The sequence below is a fragment of the Bufo bufo genome, chromosome 5 (assembly GCF_905171765.1).
Source record: "Bufo bufo chromosome 5, aBufBuf1.1, whole genome shotgun sequence".
Classification (NCBI taxonomy): domain Eukaryota; kingdom Metazoa; phylum Chordata; class Amphibia; order Anura; family Bufonidae; genus Bufo; species Bufo bufo.
The window spans coordinates 91,463,658-91,487,597 of NC_053393.1; the positions used below are offsets into that span (position 1 = coordinate 91,463,658).

A 23,940-nucleotide genomic window follows, 5' to 3' on the forward strand; every position below is an offset into this window, starting at 1 on the left:
GTGCAGGGAGAGACATCAGCAGGCGCTAGGGACAGCATTGAAGCAGAACAGGGTTCAGTAGGGGATTATTTATAGCCTGGGTAATAGGAACAATCCTTTTACACCTTTTTGCACTGACTGCTGAAACCGTTCTTGTTATTGGTGTGCAAGTGCTGTTTGATACAGCCATTAAAAGGGTTTATTACAAGGAAATATTTCTATGTCTTATTTGCCCTTGTGCGGTGCAGTTATATAGAAACATAGAAACATAGAATGTGTCGGCAGTTAAGAACCATTTGGCCCATCTAGTCTGCCCAATATACTGAGTACTATGGATAGCCCCTGGCCCTATCTTATATGAAGGATGGCCTTATGCCTATCCCATGCATGGTTAAACTCCTTCACTGTATTTGCAGCTACCACTTCTGCAGGTAGGCTATTCCATGCATCCACTACTCTCTCAGTAAAGTAATACTTCCTGATATTACTTTTAAACCTTTGCCCCTCTAATTTAAAACTATGTCCTCTTGTAGCAGTTTTTCTTCTTTTAAATATTCTCTCCTCTTTTACCTTGTTGATTCCCTTTATGTATTTAAAAGTTTCTATCATATCCCCTCTGTCTCGTCTTTCTTCCAAGCTATACATGTTAAGGTCCTTTAATCTTTCCTGGTAAGTTTTATCCTGCAATCCATGTACCAGTTTAGTAGCTCTTCTCTGAACTCTCTCCAAAGTATCAATATCCTGTGCTCAGTACTGAGCACAATACTCCAAATGAGGTCTCACTAGTGCTCTGTAGAGCTGCATGAGCACCTCCCTCTTTCTACTGGTAATTCCTCTCCCTATACACCCAAGCATTCTGCTAGCATTTCCTGCTGCTCTATGACATTGTCTGCCTACCTTTAAATCTTCTGAAATAATGACCCCAAAATCCCTTTCCTCAGATACTGAGGTTAGGACTGTATCACTGATTTTATATTCTGCTCTTGGGTTTTTACGCCCCAGGTGCATTATCTTGCACTTATCAACATTAAATTTTACTTGCCAGATTTTTGACCATTCCTCTAGTTTTCCTAAATCCTTTTCCATTTGGTGTATCCCTCCAGAAACATCAACCCTGTTACAAATCTTTGTGTCATCAGCAAAAAGACACACCTTACCAGCGAGGCCTTCTGCAATTTCGCTGATAAAGATATTAAACAATATGGGTCCCAGAACAGATCCCTGAGGTACCCCACTGGTAACAAGACCTTGGTCTGAATATACTCCATTGACTACAACCCTCTGTTGCCTGTCCCTCAGCCACTGCCTAATCCATTCAACAATATGGGAGTCCAAGCCCAAATACTGCAATTTATTGATAAGCCTTCTGTGTGGGACAGTATCAAAAGCCTTACTGAAGTCTAGATAAGCGATGTCTACTGCACCTCCTCCATCTATTATTTTAGTCACCCCGAGCTACTAGAGGACAGTCAGCAGCTACTGGCCAGCCAAGATGTGGAGGAGACATCCGCCGCTTCCTCCGGTAGGCGGGTCAAGTAGTGATGAGGAGAGTGGAGTGGGAGCTGGTATTGCGAGCGGTCAGGCTCCAGACCCAGAGACCATTGAGGAAGGCATCAGTGACGTGCAAACAGTACTCGATGATGATGAAGTAGCTGATCATACCTGGGAGCCGGGTGATTTAGGGGCTTCATCATTATCGAGAGAAGAGGGTGGCAGCTTGCCCGCGAGGCAGCGGCGGAGCCAGCAAGTAGCTAGCATGGCCGGGAGTCAGCAGAGTGGCAGCAGTGGGAGGTCGGGAGCCAAACGTGCCCGGAGTAGACCACAGGCTTCTCAGGAGCCTACCTGCCTCCTGATGCTGCTTCTGCCACCTCCACACTGTCATTGTGCCACCCTGTGGCCTCCTCCTGATGCTGCTGCTTCCGCCACCTCCACACTCTGGCATTGTACCACTCTGTGGTCTCCTGATGCTGCTGTTGCCACCTCTACACTTTCATTGCGCAACTCTGCGTAGTCCTCCTGATGCTACTGCCACCTCCATACACTGTCATTGGGCCACTCTGTGGTCTCCTCATGCTGCTTCCACCTCACCACTATGTCATACGGCCACTCTGTGGGCTTCTCATGCTGTTTCCACCCTCCCCACTTGGCCACTTTTTTGCCTTTCGGCCTGGCTGATATTATAATTTATCTGACCCTTCTTCTGATCTTCTGAGTTCAAACAGTCCATCTTCAATATTGCTGCTCAGTTAAGCTAACTCTCCCCCTGTTACTCCTCTGCCTCATCTCTCTGACAATCCTTTCACTGGCTCCCCATTGCCTAGAGAATCTACTGCAAAACCTTAAATACTACTGTGCATACAAAGCTATCCACAACCTGTCCCCCATACATCTGTGACCTGATCTCCCAGTACTTTTCCACACAAGACCTCCTTATCTACTCTACTCTTATCTGCCCTTCACACAGTTGCCTCCAAGGTTTCTCCTGTGCATCCCACATACTCTGGAACTCCCCCCCCCCCCAACCCCATATCAGAATTTCACCTACCAAGGAAACCATCAAGAGAAACCTGAAAGTCCCTACTTCAGACAAGCCTACAACCCACAGTAACTCTGCTGCCACTATACCGCTGTAAGAGCAGCTTTAATTTCACCTACTGTCTGACTCCCCAATCCTTTTTAGACTGTAAGCCCTCCTTGGCAGGTTCCTATCTCTTTCTGCACCAGTTTGGAACTTATTTGGTTCATGCTTATTGTATTTCTTTTGTATTAAGCATTTACATCCTTTTCATATGTACATAGAATAAATAGTGATTTTATAATAAATAATAATACGTAGACCATAATGTCCATTTTTCTCCAAAAACATTTGACTGTGGTACACTTTCACAGACAGTGAACTTGGTCTGCCTCCAGAACTCCACACCCCTATACAACCTCAATTCCAAAAAGTTTGACAAAATTTGGGGCACTTTGTAAAATGTAAATAAGTGTAAATAAAAACAGAATTCAATGATTTGCAAATCCTATAGATTTATGTTTTATTAACAATAGATCATAAAACTTATATCAGATGTTGAAAGTGAGACATTTTACCATATCATGAAAAAATTAACTCATTAAGAACTTGATTGCAACATCACATATCAAAAAAATTGGCACCGGAGCAACCAACGGCAGAAAAAGTAAGTAGTACCTATAAAACAAAACAGCTGGCGGAGCAATCTGCTACTAAGTCACATGACGGAGTATAAAAGAGCATGTTAGAAAGGCAGAGTCTCTCAGAAGCAAAGATAAGCAGTTTCACCAATCTACGAACATCTGTGTTTATAAATTGTGGAAAAAATTCCTAAAAATGATCCTCAAAATAAAATTGCAAAGACGGTGAATATCCCAGCATCTACAGTACATAATATCATCCTTGTGCGTAAAGGACAAGGATGTCGGTCATTATTGGATACTCGTGATCTATGGATCCTCAGGCTGCAGAGCATTAAAAACAGGTATGATTCCATACTGTAAACCACTGCATGGGCTCAAGAACACTTCCAGAAATCATTGACTGTGAACACAGTTTGCCATGCAATTCACACACACAAGTTAAAACTGATCATGCAAAGAAGAAGCCATATGTAAACTGTGGCAAAGTGGAAAACTGTTCTGTGGTCAGATAAATCAAAATGTGAAATTCTTTTTGAAAACCACTGATATCATGCCCTGTGGACTCAAGAAGAGAAGAACCATCCAGCTTATTATTAGTGCACAGTTCAAAAGCATGCATCTCTGATGGCATAGGATTGGGCTAGTTCCTATGGCTTGAGCAGTTTACACGTCTTGCAAGGCACTATCAATTCTGGAAAGTATATTAAGGTTTTAGAACAACATATGCTCGCATAAAAGAGAGAAAGAGGAGAGGAGGCAGCATCTCGTGTGTAGAACCTTACAGTAATGGGTGTTAGAAAATACACTGATTATGCTTACCGAATGGGGTTGTGATGGGTCACAACGCCTCCGAATTGTTTTACTGGATATTACCCGTCCAGCTTACAGGAAAAAAAACTGCGTCTGCTGCCCTGGTCTGTGTCCCTTGCCGTAACAACGGTTAGCGGGATAAGGATACATACAGTAAAAAAAGGAAAATTCAGACCGTTCTTGGTGGTGCTGATGCAGAAGAAGCTCAATACTCCAATGTTACCAATAAAAGGTAATCTTTTATTCAAATTTTATTGTCCTGATGAAGGGGGCTGTTTGCCCCTGAAACGCGTAGACCTTTGAATAAAAGATTACCTTTTATTGGTAACATTGGAGTATTGAGCTTCTTCTGCATCAGCGCCACCAAGAATGGTCTGAATTTTCCTTTTTTTTACTGCAAACATATGCTCGCATGCAGACAGCATCTCTTTCAGGGAAGGCCCTGCATATTTCAGTAAGACAAAGCTAAACCACATACTACATCCAATAAAACAGCATGGCTCCGCAGAAGAAGAGTCCAGGCACTCAAGTGGACTGCCTGCAATCCAGACCACCAACAGAAAACATTTGGCACATCATGGACCAGGACAGCTAAAATCAACATCAAACAAGAATGGGACAATAATCCTCTCTTAAAAATCCGGCAATTGATTTCACCACTTCCCAGATGTTAAGGGTATGGACACACAGTCAGGTTTCTGCTTGTTTTGGAGGCCAAAAGAAGTGAAATAAAAAGGATGAGACACCATATCTGTCTTGTATATTTTCTCTCTTTTTAGGATCTTTACCTGATTTGGACTTCCAAAACTGCATGCAGAAACCTGATCGTGTGGGCGTACAATTACAGAATGTTGTTAAATGAAGAGGGGATGCTACACAATGCTATACATGGCCCTTTCTCAAGTTTTTTGAATTGTACTGCTGCCATCAAGTTCTAAATTTATTTATTTTTTCATGAAATGGTAAAATGTCTCACATTCAACATCTGATATGTGTCTTATGATCTAATGTGAATAAAATATGGGTGTATGAAAATTGCAAATTCACACAGCATCCCGATTATTTTTTTTTAAATACGCCTATATAACCTTTGCGCCGCAATCTGTGACTTTTCCCCGCTCAAGCCTGGTCTAAAGAAGTGGGCGGGGAAGGGGATGGGTTGGCAGACCCCTCTCCTTCATCCTTTTTTACGCCTGTTTTAGGCATAGAAAATAGTCTAAATTTAAGCCAGCCAGGAAGCAGGTTTACATTTAGAAGCGGCGGTGGATGCGCCGAAGTTATGTAGAGGCCGGCACCTCTACATAACTTCGGCGGATCCACCGCCAGGAAAAGGGCTTGTTAAGACCGGCATGGTCTCAATAAATGACCTCCTATGTATTTTATGCTGAATATCGAGAGTTAAATGCTATAGTTATTATGTTTCTTTTGCTGTATACTACTGAATCATGCCCAATATTAAATCCCCACAATGTAAAAGGATTAACTTTCTTACTGGCGATTTCTCCGGAGCCGAACAATTTTTATAATTCTACTGATCTGTCTGGCATTAATAATATCAGATTATTTTCTGTTTATCTCAGCTAATCTTGCTTTTTCCCATAAATAATTAATATGGCTGCCCTAACGAAGGAAACAATACAGAATTATTCTGGAAAACAGAGATGAATTTACAATTAGCGAATTTATCTTTGAGTAACAGAAGCTTCCCAGTCTTGTATATTCAATAGCATGATGCTTGGGCTGAAACATGTGAAGCGATAGCCAGCATTGACTAATAATAGCCTCTGCGAGACTGTACAGTTCAGTTAATAATTTATGCTGGAAACGGCTATTAGGAATCTTGGCATTTTTTGTTTGCAGCAGTGTTGCTAAGCAGGGCACATTCTGTCTCTTTCAATAGACAATTACGTTCTATTGTTCAATGCAGGCATTTTTATCTTGCCATGGGTGGAATATACGGTATGCTGTTTATTGCTATATTGTTGATCCTTTTTTTTTCAGATATGCATTTTCTGCTAATCGGAGTTAATGACGTGCTACACTGGTGATTCTGTAAGACAGCTCTGTAATTTTCCGCATATAGCTGCTACACTATTTTCTCTTTGTGTATTCTGTATTAACCCCTAAAGGACACGTGCCGTACATATATGGCGCAGCAAACAAAGCTGTGGCCGCCCGATCGGTATATGGAGCAGGCTGCTGTATTCACTGGCAAACTCGGATGCCACAGATTAATCCCTTAGAAGGGGTTTGCAGAGAGAGGGGGCTATCTCTCTAATGACATCGGCAGTGCAATCATGTATTTTACTGCACTGAAACAGGCATCCATCCTCAAAAGTTGAAATCCCATGGAGGGATTAAAATAAGAAGTAAAAAAAAAAGTTTAAAAAGTTTTACAAAAATTATAAGAATAAGTTTCAAGTTTAGAGAAGGCGCTCCTTTCCTCTAACCGAGCTATTTACAATTGCCCCCAAAAAATAGACATATAAGATATCACCATAACAACTGCCTATTTATAATTGTCACATGATCTACCCTGTGAACGCCATACAAGACCATCACCAGAAAAATTCAAACGTCAACACAAAAACATGATTTTTTTTTTCAAAAATGCATTTATTGTGTAAAACTGAAAAAAATAAATAATAATAATTGGTATTGCTGCATCCGTAAGGAACTTGCTCTATAAAAATATCTACCCCATCAGGTGAACACTGCAAAAAAAGATTACATAAAAACAATGCCAGAACAGCCATTTGTAGTCACCTCACCTTGCAAAAAACATAACATTAAGCGATAAAATAATCTTATTTACCAATGAAAATGTCAACTCATTTTGCAAAAAAGAGCTCTCATACAAGACCATTTCAAGTAAAAAAAAAATGCAAAAAAAACAACAAATTGCTGTACAAAAAGTGACATCTTTCAATTTCACCTCCATTTTGCTTCAATTACTGTGGACCACCTAAAGTTAAAGTTAAAATCAGTTTTTTCAATAATTTCAGTGGTGCAGATTCTAAAATGGGGTCATTTAGGTTGGTTTCTATTATGTAAGCCCCTCGCAGTGACTTCAGAACCTAATTAGTCCGTAAAAAGAACCTGTTACCATAAAAATGCAAAAATTGTACAGTCAGCATGTTATAGAGCAGAAGATGCTGAGCAGATTGACAGTCAAGGAGCCGGTCTTATCAGTGATTGACAGCCTTCCCTCTATAACTGTGTATACAGAGATAGCTGTCAATCACTGATAGGACCGCCTCCATGACTTCAATCACTTATAGGACCGCCTCCTTGACTCCAAAGTGCTGAATGAGCGGTAATCTAAATTACAATTTATGCTGACTCTTTCCCCAAGAAACGATATATTTATCTGCTGAGATCCTCCTGTAGTTTAGCATTCCGTCTTTAGACAGGTTCCCTTTTAAAAAAAAAAAGTCTTTTAGCAATGTTCTTGAAAATTTGAAATATTGCTTCTACAATTCTAATTCTAAGAAAAAACAAATACAATATATATTTGCAAAATGATGCTAACATAAGGTAGACATATGGTGAATGCTAATAACTATTTCGAGATTTATCATTATCTATATTAAAAACATTGAAATTTAAATTTAGAATATTGCAAATGTTTCCAAATTATTTGTAAATTTTCATAAGGTAAAATTACAATCTTAATTAAAAATCTGGAGCATCTTTTAACTCTATATTGTGCCATTCCTCTGTCATTCCTGTAAGAAGTTTATGATAAAAGGTACAACTGGATGTCTCAAACTGGCAGCACTAATTGGATAGTGTCAGAATGTGTAGGGACCTGTCGCAACTGGTAACACCCAGATGGACCTTTATTCATAAACTTCTAGTAGGAATAATAGAGGGATAGCACAACATAGAGTCATAAGAAAAGATGCTCCAATATTGTCATTTCATGAGGAATACATGTCAGGGGAGGTGAAAGGGGCATGGATTTTCTAAAATGAACTAAACATTTCATGAAAACAATTCCTTTTTAGATGGTACACCAAAGCGGGAGCTACCTTATAAAAAGGTCCTCTATTTTTATTCTTAAAGAGGAGTCTAGCATAGATTTTCACTAAGGAAAAAAAAAAAGTAATCAAACAAATCTATCATTTTTACATATTTAAAATGTATAGCCCTTTTATGGTCCATTCACACGTCTGTAAATGTTTTGCGGATCCGCAAATTGCAGATCCGCAAAACACGGACACCGGCAATGTGCGTTCCGCATTTCGCGGATCGCACATCGTTGGCACCATAATAGAAAATGCCTTTTCTTGTCCGCAGTTGCGGACAAGAATAGGACATGTATTTTTTTCGGGAATGGAATTGCGGACTATGTGCTGTCCGCATCTGGTTCAGGCCCCATTGAAAATGAATGGGTCCTCACCTATTCCGCAAAATTATGGAACGGATCTGGACCCAAGTTGCGCATGTGTGAATGGACCCTTATAGTGTATTTCCGTTAGTTACGGTTAGTATTTTAATATCATCTTTTTGCATATGGAGACATGAAGACAGACTAGAAAGTTGTGAGAAAGTTGTGCCCAAGGGTATGACCACACTGCCTGGTTGTGTCAAGGCAGCCATGATGTTGTTGTGTACCGCTAGGCCATACAGGTGCATCGGGCCCCAATTAAACTAATAAGGAGCCACAATACTGTGCAGCCCTTAACAATGCAGACCAACTAAACAGTGCAGTCTTCATTAATTTATTTAGGGCTCTCTGCGACCTATACAGCCATGCAGAACCCCACTGCAGCACAGCAGAATCACAACTACAACACAACCACACAGCGTAGTCATACCCTTAGATTGGCCGCCCCCAGCTGATCACAATGGGTCTACATTGTCCAATCTCTGCTATCTCTGTAGAAGAACTGTTCAGTCACTTCACTTGGGACATGGTATTACATATCACCCATTCAGATATATGGGCAGTTATATAATATATAGCCACCTTGTGGTTAGCTCATGCAAGTTCGAGTGTAAACAAATTTGTAGATTATGGTATATGCCTTTTGAAAAGAAAAGTAATAGTCAAGAAATATAACCAAGATTGGGGCTCAGTAGAGCAAGTGTGAAAGATCTTGTATTCAAGATCTTCAAAAATAAATCACAGTAAATTCTCCCTTGATCTTCTCCTCCCCTTCGATCAAATTATGTTTTATGCTGCATCAAAGTTGTGGTACATAAATAGAGAATTTCCCATATATATATGTCTCAGGAGATCAGCCAATTTACATCTTATCCTTCTCACAAACCTGGATATGAGACAATTGAAGAAGCAGAACACCTTCAACTCTGCCTTCAGTAGGAGACACAGAATGCAGAAGACATGCCCCTTAGCTATGACCCACCCCTCAGATACTTTCCAGCTTAAAATGTAAAAAATCTGAAGAAAAGTAACTAGAGATGAGCAAAGTTCTTGAAAATTTCTCTGAATTCGAATGAATTGGTTGTAAGAGTTGATTTAAGAATTAACATAACAAATTCGATCCAAATCAAAAGAGCTCCAACTTGTGCAAAATTTCTCTCTCTTTCTCTCTCTGCTTTCAAGCTCTTTAATGCAAAGACAATATAACAATGTCAGAGTGACAATGATCATATATAGCTATGGGTTGACGTTGCTATGCTTTTGAAAAATTAAAGACATTCCAAAAAACAGTGCCTTGTTCTGAACAAGCTGTCCAAAAATGATCCTTGTCATGGGAGCAGCAGCACTACAGTATACCTAATGGAAAAGACAGGGGAGTTGGGGCTGTGTAGGGGTAGAAGTAGTGGCAGCAACAGTACAGTGTGGAAACTAATAGACAAGGCAGTAGATGTGTTACTGTATAGGGGTAGCAGTAGTGGCAGTAGTAGCAGTGACAGCAGTACAGTATGGAACATGATGGGCAGGCAGATACTGGCAGTGGCATTACCGGGCCAGCAATAAACATCCACTGTCAGAAATGGAAGATCTATTCATTGGCGTCAGTAGGAGGTGTGTCAAAATCTTCACGGATCCACAGATAATGTTTTCTATGATTGCAGAGGACAATTCTGTCTGCTTTAGTGTCACCATGCCACCTGCCGCACTGAATACCCTCTTTGACAGTACACTGGAGGCTGGACAAGACAGTACACTGATAGCAAACTGGGCCATCAACCTAGAAGTCGATGGGGTCAGGAAACCGCAGAAAGGGCACAGTCCTGGTATGACTGAACCGCGTTGTTCAGGTGGTACATACTCCTCTGCTGATGTGCATCAGGTTGCAGTGGCAATTGAAAATTTCCCTGGGATGACAATCAAGTTTCAATGGGCGACCTATTTTATTTAAATAACAGGAATCTATCAAAGTCTGATTTTCACAGCACATGTTTGTGGAAGTGTATCATAGTATGTACAAAGGAGATCTCTGAAGACAAGAGTTGTTGATGCTTGCCATACTGGAGACTCTAAAGAGTTCCACAGTCAGGCAAATTGTATACAAATGGAGGAAATTCAAGACCATTAGGCACGCAAGACATGTAATAGTCTGCAAGGTCACAAAGAGACTCAAGGTAACCTCTAAGCAACTAAAGGCCTTTCTTACATTAGCTAATGTTAATATTCATGAGTCTACCATCAGGAGGACACAGAACAATAAAGGCGTACATGGCAAGGAGAAAGCAGCTGCCTCCAAAAAGAACATTGCTGCCTGTCTGCAGTTTGCTAAGGATCTCCTGGACAAGCCAAAAGGCTATTAGAACAATGTTTTGTGGATGGATGAGACCAAAAAATTACTTTTTGGTTGAAATGAGAAGTGTTATGTTTGCAGAAAGGAAAACACTGCATTCAAGCATAAAAATCTGTTCCCTTTTGTGAAACAGGGGGTGGTAGTATCATCGTTTGGGCATGTCTTGCCTTCATTAATGGAACAATGAATTCTGAATCTGAATCATACCGGCAAGTTCTAAAGTACAATGTCAGGACATTTGTGGGTGAGCTGAATTTCAAGAGAACATGAATCAGACAGCAAGACAACAAACCAAAGCACTCAAGTTGTACAACCAAAGAATAGTTAAAGCAGAATAAAGTTAAAGATGTCCTGCACATATAGCAGGACATACTGTATATGCATTGGCTCCCCAGATCATCACATCCGTATTTGGGGCAGTGTATTGCTCCACAGCAAAGGCAGGATTGTAGTGGTTATTGTAAGGCCTTCATACTTGAACCTAAACATTGTGGGATCACAAACAAACCTGGATTCAATGCTAAAGATCATACAGTTCCAGTCCATAGAACTACAGGTTTCTTGTTCATGGCACCACTGCAAACAAACAGTTTATAACCTAGTCAAAGATTATCCAGTTTCTATGCCCCATCAGTGTTTTCTATGTTCATTAAATGGGTATATATCATTTATGAGGACTGATTTTTTCCCTGATCATTAAAAAAATGTGATAGCACACATATATATATATATATATATATATATATATATATATACACAAACGTTTTAGGTATGTGTGTATGAAATGCTTAATGCTGATCTCAACATCATTGAGTCTGTTTGGGATTACATAAAGATACAGAAGGATTTGAGCAAGCCTACATCCACAGATGATCTGTAATTAGTTCTCGAAGATGTTTGGAACAACCTCCCTGCTGAGTTAATTCAACAACTGTATGTAAGTGTACCTAGAACTGCTTCTGTTTTGAAGGCAAAAGGTTGTCATAGCAAAAAAAAATTTTAACTTAGGTTTCTCTTTTGTTCATTCAATTTGCATTTTATCCATAAAAATAAACTACTAAAACTACTAAAACATAAAAATAAACTACTAAAATTACTAAATACTATATATATAGGGCCTTATTGTATTACTGCATCAATAATCAATGCAACTCATCCTTAGAAGCAGGTTTCATTCTTCTACACATCTGGATTATCTTTTGTAAATTGTCCAGCATCAGAATTCTATCAAATGTGATACCTGGGCTGAACAGTAGCCATGCAAAACTAGTAATGAGAGAGCTCTTGGCAATGTTTATTAAGATGTCTGTGCCGATGCTTCAATGTGACTGTGATCACAGTGTGTTCTAGCCAGAGTGACATTGAGTGGTAACATAATAAATATGTGATAGTGAGTAATGACCAGAGAACTTCCTCTGTTCTAAAGATAAAATGCTACCTTTATTCACAACCAAGAAGCTGAACATCAAGATGCATCATTGACATTCCTTGTCTGCTGGCAAAAGAGAAATGATGAAAATCATCCAGTAGAGCGGAAAGCATCTGGAAATATCAATGTTCAGGACAATCTTCTTCTTATGGTTATACAATATATGTCCAAATCCTTTCATGTTCAGGGTCTTATCTTGAGATAAACACAGGGGCAGCACATAGAAAGCTTTCAGCTACTTGTACATGCCACTTTACCATTCCATTTCTGCATGTTAAGATTTTCAAACTCTGTTTGATCCAATTCTTTTTTAGATGAACCTTAAAGTTATTGTCAATAGAATGGAAAAATAAGATATTTGGGCTTATGTCCGAGCGAAGTGCTGGAAGACATCCTACTGAAATTCAGTCTTCTAAAATGACTCCTATACTTTGTTCCATTTGTGTAGAGCAATTTTTTTTAATGATATAATCTTTTTACAGATGTCCGTTCGGGCGTGCATAAGATATTTTGCTGAATTTGTGAAGTACAAAGTTATTGTCAGTATTTGATCTCCACTAGCTTCTGTAGGTGGTCTGCTGTCCAACATTAGCTCCATGCACTCTGGGATTTTTTTATAATTACATTGCCCAAAAATATGATGCCAAAAGGACATTTTTTAGAAGTGATCCTCAGTCATTATGGTTAGTTATTTTTGTTAAAGAGTAAATATGTAGCATCCCAAAATTTGCAAATGTGAGAGGCTTTACATCTGGGACTGACTGCTGCTGTGTTTCCAGTAAAGAGGCAGGATTGTTCCGGTGAGGAGGTGAGATTGTTCTAGTGAGGAAGTGATATTGTTCTGGTGAGGAAGCCAGATTGTTCTGCTGAGGAGGTGGAATTGTTCTGGTGAGGAGGTAGAATCGTTCCGGTGAGGAAGTGGGATTGTTCAGGTGAGTAAACGGGATTGTTCTGGCAAGGAGGTGGGATTGTTTTGGTTTGGAGGTGGGATTGTTCTGGTGAGGAGGTGGGGTTGTTCTGGTTAGGAGGTGGGATTGCTCTGGTGAGAAGGTGGGATTGTTCTGGTGAGGAGGTGGGATTGTTCAGGTAAAGAAATGGGATTGTTCTGGTGAGGAGGTGGGATTTTTCTGGTGAGGAGGTGGGATTGTTCTGGTCAGGAAAGGGGATTGTTCTGGTGAGGAGGCATGAAGCCTGTTGATAACAGCAGGTCACATCCCTGTTGGTTAAGACTTAGAGTGAAGCAGGAGAGAATGGCCACTTAAATTTTTCCCATCCCCGATCCTCTGGGGGCACAGATGTTGATGCCCACTAAGGGTGATGTCCACCAGATAGAGAATCTGCATAAGCAGATAAATGCCGATGTTATGGAAGCTGCAGCCCAAGGGGCATAAGGAACAGAGATGAACCATTGTCAGGCAATCTGGGAAAAGCCCAGCACTAGACCAAAGGAAGGAACCATAAACCCAATTTCAAATGGTTGTGTTGATAAGTGTTTGTGCCTCTGCTTAGCTTTGATTACAACCACTAAGAAAGTGAACCTCTGCTTATCAGAACTGTAACCGCCATGCATTAGTTCAAGTAAAACGTGACTTGAACCTGCTCCTTCCCTGATTCCTTGACCTGATTTGTGTACTTAAATCAGAGGTTGTACCACATTACATCATAACACCATTCGGTAAAAAGTACTACCGGGTGTATCTATATTTTCACTGTGGCATTCATAGAAACATAGAAACATAGAATGTGTCGGCAGATAAGAACCATTCGGCCCATCTAGTCTGCCCAATATACTGAATACTATAGTTCAGGAACAAAAGCTACTGTGAGGGGCATTACGGTGCCGTTGTCTCTGCCCTGACTCCACCCTCACCACACATGTAAGTTGTAGCATTAAATTGAACATAGTTTTCTAATATAAAGTTAAACTTTGCTATGTTGTGTATTAAGCCGTAGGAGATTTAACGTGCACCTACTGAGGGTTACAGATCTGAAAGATTGTGTGTCTGTTATCATGTAAGAAAACTGTGGGTTGTGTGATGAACTAATATCAAAGATACTGAGCGTAGTAATAGTGATGGCACAAATTGGCTATGCCATGTGTCATCACTATGGACAACATTTTATCATGAAAGATTGTGTACAGAGTATGCAGGAGACTAAATAGACTAATGAAAAATGGGTAGGTGCTATTATAAAAAATATATATTTTCCATTTAGACACATAAAACTCTATAATAACAAGCACTAGGTGGATATATTCATCACTCAGTAAAGGTGCTGTGCTATTCTATGTAAACCACATCACCATGACCACATTCAGCTCTGCTTCATCTGCATTGTTGAGATGCTTTATTTACAATATGCTTTATACAATGTGTTTTTCACTTATATCTAAATAAAAACTATAACATTATTATCGCCAGTACATTATATGGGATACTGGTTTGTTCTGGTTGGCATCTCAGAAGGACCCCTCAGTCCTATATAGAGATAAGCGAATCTTCCAAGATTCAATTCATTTTGGATTCGACAAATTTTTCAAAAAGTTTGGTTCAGGTCTGAATCTATTCATTCTGAATAGTCCTCTAAATCACAGACTTTTTATGAAAAGCTCCTATCTTGTTTCATACATTTTTTACGATTTTTTTCATTTTCCTTCGCCCGTCCCCTTGGTCTGATACAGCGTCAGGTGTTACTGTATCTACTTTTATCGTTGCCGAAGCAAACTGCGGTTATTGCTTGGTCGCAACTGACTGCAATTACCTCCTGCCTGGTGGCGCCAGAACACTATTGATTACTTCCGAATCAAACCAGAAAAAATTCAGGTTTGATTTAGTGCCTAAAAAATAGGAAATTCGGAACGAGATTTGCTTATCTCTAGACCTATACTTAGAAATGTACAGTGAAAACAGCAAGTGCATAAAAACTTAAGAAATATCAGAGAATTAAACAGACACAGAGACGGTGAGATCTTCCAGGAATTACTATTCAGCCCGCGCGCACCTTATTTCTAACTAATTCTGTCTACTTTCATCTAATAAGCGTCTTTGATCCTTTTATCATCCCGTCATTAAAGCTATCAGTATTCATCTATGCAAGAGCAATCAATGAATTCAATCACCAAGCAATATGGAGAAGATAGAGGTGCAACCGAGTGTGACAACGCTCCAATATTTAATAGAAATAACACTTTTCATGGTGTCAGCAATACTCACTGCTATAGGAAAAATACAATATCCGCATAAGGCGGCTGCCACACATAGTTTTCTAGTGTGCGCTTTTTTGTCAAAAAAAAAAAAAACATCCATAGTGCTTTTTTGCTTGTGTGGCATTTTTGGACAAATAGTGTGTTTGAGCACAACCTTTTGTAATGGCGTTTTTGTGCACGTGTTGCAGTTTTATATCAATAGCTATCCCCTGTAATGTCGCTTTCCCTCAGGATACAATATGTTCAACATACAGTGATCTTTTCTGACACATCGTAAGTTGAAACTAGACTCAACATACACAATAATCTCAGACTCAGATCCAATCAATCAAGGCCACATCTCTGGTAAAATAGCTGGATTAGGTGCTGGTTAGTAGCTATTCCTGACTGTTAGGCCTCATGCACACGACCGTTCAGTTTTTTGCGCTCCGCAAACCGCGGATCCGCAAAAAAACGGAAGCCGCCCGTGTGCCTTCTGCAATTTGCGGAACGGGCGGCCCATTGTAGAAATGCCTATTATTGTCCGCCAAACGGACAAGAATAGGACATGTTATATTTCTTTTGCGGGGCCACGGAACAGAGCAACGGATGCGGACAGCACACGTAGTGTTGTCCGCATCTTTTGCGGCCCCATTGAAGTGAATGGGTCCGCACTGGCTCAGATGCAAACTACAACAACGGTCATGTGCATGAGGCCTTATATGTAAGGACTGGTTTTATCTGTCTTAGTCATCTGCTTCTTTTTCTTACATCTTCCTTTTCTCTTACCTTGGATGACATTTTGGGGCTTTGAAACCGATTACCCAGGTTACAATGGTTTCAAGATACAATGGTCATCCTAGAACCGATTGATATTGCAACTGGAGGGACCACTGTATGCCTAAAATGCATTGATGAAAAGAAATGCCATGCAAAAATGCCTTAAGAAAACACAACACACACTGGAACGTTTTTCTTGCAGGGCAAAAAACTAAAACAATGGATGTTTATTGGACAAAAACAGTAGAAAATAAGTGGAAGAAATCCACACCCATAGTGGTGTGATTTCCAAAAAAAATGCAATTGGCTCAAGAAACGGACCTCAAAGCACCATTAGAAAAAAAAGAAACATATGTTTGTGCTGCATTTAATAATTTCCTTAGATGTGAATGTAATATCTGGAGCCCCATAAAAGAGCTGTAAAAAAAAAACTGGCAGTAAGAAAGAACACAAAAAACACATGAGGCAGATTTATCAAAACAGGTATAAAGGAAAACTGGCTTCATTGCCCATAGCAACCAATCAGATTACACCTTTCATTTTCTGAAAGAGCTCTGCAAAGATGAAAGGTGGAATCTGATTGGTTGCTATGGAAAACTCAGCTAGTTTCTCAAAAAAAAAAAAAGGCCAAAAGAAGATTATACGTGTAAATGAGTGGATAAGGATTTTTGAGTTTCATATGTGGTCCCCACCTTCTACCTACGATCCAAAAACTCACAGGCACATACTGACATTACATGCATATAGGGGAATACTGCACACATGTGAACACAATTTGACAGAAATTTGATTTCATTTGTGCAAAAAAAAAAAAAAACTGTGTACATGCTTTGAACAATATTATTATGTATTTTGGATTCAAGGGGTGTGGCTTGGCAAGAAAGGGTGTGGCTTATCACTCAAGGGACGTAGCCTACATGTACACCAAAAGTTTGGCTCAAAATTTTCTGCAAACTAAGCTAACCAATTGGTGGTTTAAAGTTAAATTGTCGTGCTGTAAATGCACCAGGCACCACTGTGATACATTTGGGGCATCTTTACACTGTCTAGTCTTATACTTGCTAAATGTTAGTTTTCCAGAAAAAAAGGCCACGGATCTTTGCAGTTCCCAATTAATGGGAGTCTGTCACATACTTTTAGTGTTCTAGACCGCTCATATTGCGTTAATGTGCAATTCCCCCTCATGTAAACTGTAACTTTATTGTATATGTCCCACGTAGAGAAGCTGAAAAAACGAGTTTATAACAATATGCTGATTAGGTCTCACAAGTGCCCAGGCCCCTCACCAATGTGCCGCCTAACCACTCACTTGCAGTCCTCTTGCTCTGCCCTCTTTGTTCGTCATCCTCCTTGCCTCTGAGATCTCGCGCCTGCGCCGTCCACCAGATGGGCCAGGGAGTGGTTAGGCAGGCACATCGGTGAGGGGTCTTGGCACTTGTGGCCATAATGTCACCCTGGGCACTTGCGAGACCTAATTAGCATATCGTTATCTGCGTGGGATATATACAATAAAGGTACTGTTTAAATGAGGGGGAACTGCACAATAACACGATATAAGCGGTCTACAACACTAAAAGTAGGTGACAGACTCCCTTTAAAACCATGATTTTATTAGATTAATTAAAAAAATCAAGAACTAAATATGTCTGGGACCCAATATTAAAGGGGCTGTCCGGGTTCAGAACTGAACATGGACATATCCCCATTTTCACCCAGGCAGCCCCCCCCCCTGTTATAAGCATCGGAGCATTTCATGCTGTATTGCGCAGGGCAAGGGCTGTTTGTTTATATTTTTTTCAGTGCTAGGTGGAGGCTTCCGCCCAGCAAAGTATTCAGTGACACCCCCGGCTCTGATCTGTGGGCTTCAGCCCCGGTGACATCTCTGGGGCTCACTGCTAGGCAGAAGCCTGCACCTAGCTTTACCCATGTAGAGCCCGGTACGTCACGGATCTCCAGAAAAAGTCTTTGCCCTGCGCTAATCAGAGGGGCTGCCAGGGTGAAAATGGGTATATGTCCGGGTTCCGCTCGGACAACCCCTTTAATGCCAACCAAACACACTGACAGGGAATGTTTGGATACAACTAATTACATAATATCAAATAATAAATACAATATATAAAATCTCCATTTAATATATCCGGGTGGAGGACGTGAATTTGTCCTGCAATCCTGCATATATCAAATGAAACACTATATAACGTGTGAGAAACTACCACTGGAGTACCAAAGTTATGAAGAGGCGCTAATCTCTACAAAACTTCGGTGGATCCACTGCCACTTCTAAATGTAGGATGGCTTCCTTCCAAGATGGCTCTTTGAGAGCAAATGGATGAGTTAAGTAATTTTTTTTTTTTTACACAATTTTACTTAAGGAAGCACAAGGAAATTCGGCTTCACTGCAAATCGGATTTAGTCTGAATTTCGGATTGAAGTCCACTTCGTTTAGCTCAACACTATCGGGACCCTCACCGATCAGCTATTTGGTCGGTGAGTAAATTCCAGCCTGCATTTACTGAGGATAATCCAGTATTTGGAAAGGTTTAAATTAATGCCTTTAGCGCTCAAGCACATAGCAATGATACAAGTGTAACTTATCCAAAGCACGAGGTGAGAAATGTGTATTCATGAGTAATGCAGGAGTCTAATCTCTTACATAAGAGCTGCAAAAGTCTGGGTGCACCCCTAGCAACCAGACTGTTAGGCATGACACATGTCTAGGGTTGAGAGAACCCGTGGAAGTTCGGGTTGGCCGGGTTTGGACGAACTGGTCAAAGTTCGGGTTCGGGACCTGAACTTGACCCAAACTTCATTCCCAACCCGGACCCCATTTAAGTCAATGGGGACCCGAACTTCACTTGATTATTTTCCGTTATAACATGGTTATAACGAAAATAATAGCATTCTTAAAACAGAATGCTAAATAAAATGTCTATTGAGGGGTTAAAAAACAAAACAAAAGCAACTCACCTCATCCACTTCATCATGCAGCCGGTATCTTCTTTTCTTCAGGACCTGCAAAAGGACCTGCGGTGACGTCAGGTCCTGCTAAATGAATATAGAAGGTCCTCCCTCCCTCAGACCTCTGTAACATTTAGTCCCATATAATTAACATCACTCCCTCCCACAGCCCCCTCCGACATACAGTCCCATGTAAATAACATCACTCCCTCCCACAGCCACCTCCAACATACAGTCCTATGTAAATAACATAATCCCCTCCCACAACCGCCTTCAACATACAGTCCCATGTAAATAACACCACCCTGCCCCAGCCCCCTCCAACATTCAGTCCCATGTAAATAACATCACTCTCTCCCACAGCCGCCATCAACATACAGTGCCATGCAAATAACATGACCCCCTCACCAGCCACCTCCAACACAAAGTTCCATGTAAATAACATGCCTCCCTTCAGCCCTAACATACAGTCCCAGTTAAATAACAACAGCTCCCAGCATTGCGCTGCCTCTCCCTTCACTTACCTCTCCTCATGTAGCAGACCTCACCACAGCTTCTTCTCCCAGGACTTCTCCTCTTCACTGCCGTCCTCTCCTGCACTGGTCACATGATGGTGACATCATCCATCGCAGGTCCTTCTCAACCAGTGCCTGTTTTACTGGTCACATGACCTGTGATGTCATCAAAGGTCCTTTAGCTCTTCCAGTGCATTAGATTCAATTGTATTGCCGTCCTGAGGACAGCAATACAGTTGTATCTAGCTGGCAGGCAGTACATTCGGGCCTGGGACAAAACATCTGGGGCCCAGGCCCCCAATGTTTTAACCTAGCAATGCCCCTGCTTTGAAGCACAATAGGTGATGACGCCTTTCAGGCCTCAAACTCGACCCTTAGTCATAATTTTGACTAAGATCATGACAAAGGGTCCAGTTTGAAGCCCAAAATGCGGCATTGCCTACTGTATTAAAGTGCTTTAAATAAACCCCAATTTTAAGACAAGACATGATGCTGGAAAACTTTTTGGACCGGTGCTCCTACACCATCCGTGACACACAGCTCTAATCCAGATGATCTCGGACAGCAGCTGGTCAATTCACTTTCTAGAATTTAAGACTCCAAATAAGCATACATACTTTAAATGTCCCAAAATACCCTATAAGAAAGCCATGACTTGATGCAAGAGCTTTAATGAGTTTCTCTGAGAATGGGAATCCCTCACAGTATGGCCAGGTAGGGTGCAAGGGTTAAAAAAGAAAATTCTCGCCTGTCACCAGTGTTCTGGTTCCAGCACTAAGCTCACTTCACCTCCACTCCTGTTCCCTGCTGGACTGGAAGGGTGATGGCCATCCAAATACACAATCAATGGCCTTAGCTTGAGCAGCGGTTTTGTGCCATGCCTGCACACATCACTGTTGTGGAGATGTTTGCTCTGCATTGGAACCTAAGGGCCGGTGACAGGTGAGTCTTTTTCTTAAACTCCTTCTCCTGGCCATGTGAAAAGGGGTTCCCATTTTGGAGACACCGTTCAATGCAGTGCAATTGTCAGAGTACATGAGGTCACCCAACTGCCAAAGTAATTATCATTGAAACTAAGCAAAAACATTGAGAAGCCTAGATACATTGTACCCATTGTCATAGTAAACCAGTATGTGGTGTCAGAAAAGGTCTATAGTGCGCAGTCCCTATATGCAGGGTGGAAAAAAGGATTCAAAGGAAACAAGTGAGTGAAAGTCAGTTTAGGCTACGCGTACATTTGCATTATTTTCATTTTTTGGGCCATTCAGGACCAAAAAAAACAGAAATTACAGCTCAGATTTGAACAAGGCCCTACAGATGTAATAAGGATGAATGTTTCTTTTTAGGTTACGAGGCTCAAGATCATGCCCATGTTTAACTTGCAGTCCTGTCCAAAACCACAGCGAGCCCCTGAGGAGCCAGAGCAGATAATGGGAGTGGTAGTGGCTCTGATGATGATGTGTCACAGTGTACTCCCTCAGCATGTCTATCCTTGTGGTCGGTGCAGTCAAGGAGGGGCATACTATATTCCCTCTGGGCACTCACTGCAGCTAGGGCTCCTGCCAGATGGTAGTTTGGGGTGCACTTGATATTAAATGATTGTGTAGGTGCAAGCCAGAGCTTGAAATGGAAGTGCAATGGCTAGCTGGTGACATTAACAGATTATTATAATTATTAATTAACTAGAGAGAGAGACCAGGCCAGATTTAACTTTATAAAAGTCTCTCTGCTTGTACAATAGGAGTTGTAGTACATCCAGCAGTTATCTGTACTTCTTTCAGATGTCCAAGAATGAGCTGTTTGTTACAGAAAATCCCTCTAGTTACCCCTTCTCTTGTTAAGTGCCCTGTTATTGGGACCTCTGGCTAGTAACTACAATCTGGCAACCATGGCTGTAGTTTCTGCTAGTCTGGGGTGGATAAGGGGTCTTAACCTGTTTCCCCTTTGCAGAAGCAGGGTCTGTAATGCTTTAATCAGAATTACCTTGTTATATATCTCTCCCGCTGTAGTCATACAAATCCTCCTTCTTTAGTTCTTTATTGCTTTATCTCCTAGAGTTCGTGGAGATGACGGGGCTCCAGGGCTTGGTGCTGGAGTCTGGAGGAGAGGAGCACATGGAGACTCCTCCCTCTCTACAGCTAGACTCACTGGGATCTTCTGGAACTAGGGGGTGGAGCCAGCCCACACCCTGAGCTCCAGAGAGGGCTGGGCCAGGATTGTTAACTCTGACCATAGCTCCCTCATGCTGGAACAACTGAGTGTGTAGTACATTACATTAGTCTTACAAACATTTACATAATAAACCAAGCATTGCAGATACCCCCAGGACTGGAGCACTGCACATCATGAAATCACAATTTAAGCTCCATTCACACGTCCGCAATTCTGTTTCGCATTTTGCGGAACAGAATTGTGGACCCATTCATTTCTATTGGGCCACACTATGTGCTGTCCGGAACCGGAAATGCGGATTCGCACTTCCGGGTCCGCAATTCCGTTCCCAAAAAGTAGAACATGTCCTATTCTTGTCTGCAATTGCGGACAAGATTAGGCATTTTCTATTATAGTGCCGGTGATGTGCGGTCTGCAAAATGCGTAACGCACCTCTCCGGTGTCCGTGTTTTGCAGATCTGCGGATCCGTGGATCCGCAAAACACATACAGATGTGTGAATGGACCCTTAGTCTGCTAAATCCATATACTGGAGTCTAAATGTCAATGACTTACATTATTAAAACAGACTAAATATTTTATTGTCACAGCAAACAAGTCTAGTAGTTGGAGAAATATTCAAAACTACCAAGTTATACGTTATAAGCTTTGTAAAATATAATACAGGTACAAACCAACAGGCAGAAAGAACATTTTCATGAAAAATTACATTGTAATAAATGTAACACAGTGATTACAGTCATCAGTTTCAGCACAATGTACAACATACAGTCCTCAAGATAGATAGATAGATAGATAGATAGATAGATCATAGATAGAAAGATAGATAGATAGATAGATAGATAGATAGATAGATAGATAGATAGATAGATAGATAGATAGATAGGAGATAGACAGGCAGACATATACATACTAGAAATAAATAGATAGATAGATAGATAGATAGATAGATAGATAGATAGATAGATAGATAGATAGATAGATAGATAGATAATAAATACTAGATAGATAGATAGATAGATAGATAGATAGATAGATAGATAGATAGATAGATAGATAGATAGGAGATAGACAGGCAGACATATACATACTAGAAATAGATAGATAGATAGATAACAGATAGATCAATCAATAGATAGATAGATAAATAAATAGATATTAGATAATAGATAAATAGATAGATAGATATTAGATAGAGTTTGCATTTATTAAAATGTTTTCAATGTTTGCATGTGTCTTTGTACATGGCAGTGTGCTGCTACTTGTAGTCCTTGTTTGTGTTTGCATTGCAGCCATGGTAGCGTGCAGATAGATAGATAGACCAAATACATCCATAGATGATAGTATTTTTATGGACATAAATAGATCGATTACATTTTTCACATCCCTGGAGTACTGTGAACCCGTCTACATGTTATTTAGGATTATCTGATCAAGGTCTGGATTTTGTGAATACTTCTTGATGATAGATAGATAGATGAAACCCTGCTGTACTGACAAACTCAGCTCAGCTACCTCGGCGTGTGGATAAAGTACATACCCACTAACAGCCGTGCCAGTGAGCAGACACATGAATACAGTCTCATTACTCCACAGGACGAGGCTGCCAGCGCGGTGCCCGTCATCCCTGCACCAGGTCGATAAATATAATGGGGGGGGAGGGGGGGTGATCAAATTGTGTCATCTGGGACCTAAATTAAACAGCACATCCAGTTAAACTTAAATTTGCAATTCTTGCTGCTGTAAAGCTCTTCATTTAAGAGTTCCCATAGTAACGAGGGAACGACGTCCCTGAGACACGGGTGCAGCACCCCTAGAGAAGGCAACGGAGCCGAACAAGTCCTTCTCGCCAGCGACGAATGTCATTTATTGATTTATGTCCTTACTCCACAGGAAAATGAGCGACCACTGCCGCCTCTCCGGGCTTAGGAAGAAGAGGGAGAAATGAAGAATGTACTTACATCGCTGATTCCTGCGCTTACTCTTGTACATGGTCACGGAGGACGGAGGCGGCTCTTCAGCAAGTAATTCTTTTTCTTTTCTTTGCACGGCAGCGCAGAGGGAGCGGACTGTGCTTGTGCTTTGCAGAGAGACACTTGGCTCTGATGGGAGCTAACCAGCAATTTCACACTGTGAACATGGCAGAAACCATTCTGCTGAAGGGCGGGGGGAGCACAGCAAGGAGCAAATCATTTGCAACTCTTCATATCCTTTA

At 40.9% G+C, this 23,940-nt stretch overlaps 1 protein-coding gene across 2 annotated transcripts in view; it reads right to left on the reverse strand.

The window, feature by feature from the left end:
• RALYL (RALY RNA binding protein like) overlaps positions 1–23,940 on the reverse strand; it is a 711,743-nt gene that overhangs the window by 235,118 nt on the left and 452,685 nt on the right. Inside the window, exon 1 of one of the 2 annotated variants that reach the window (XM_040433241.1) lies at positions 23,687–23,800. The exons of the other annotated variant lie outside the window; for it this stretch is intronic. Coding sequence (XP_040289175.1) covers positions 23,687–23,717 — 31 coding nt within the window. The 5' untranslated portion in view covers positions 23,718–23,800. Of the gene's footprint in view, positions 1–23,686; positions 23,801–23,940 lie in introns of those variants that run through there. 2 annotated transcript variants of the gene reach the window in all.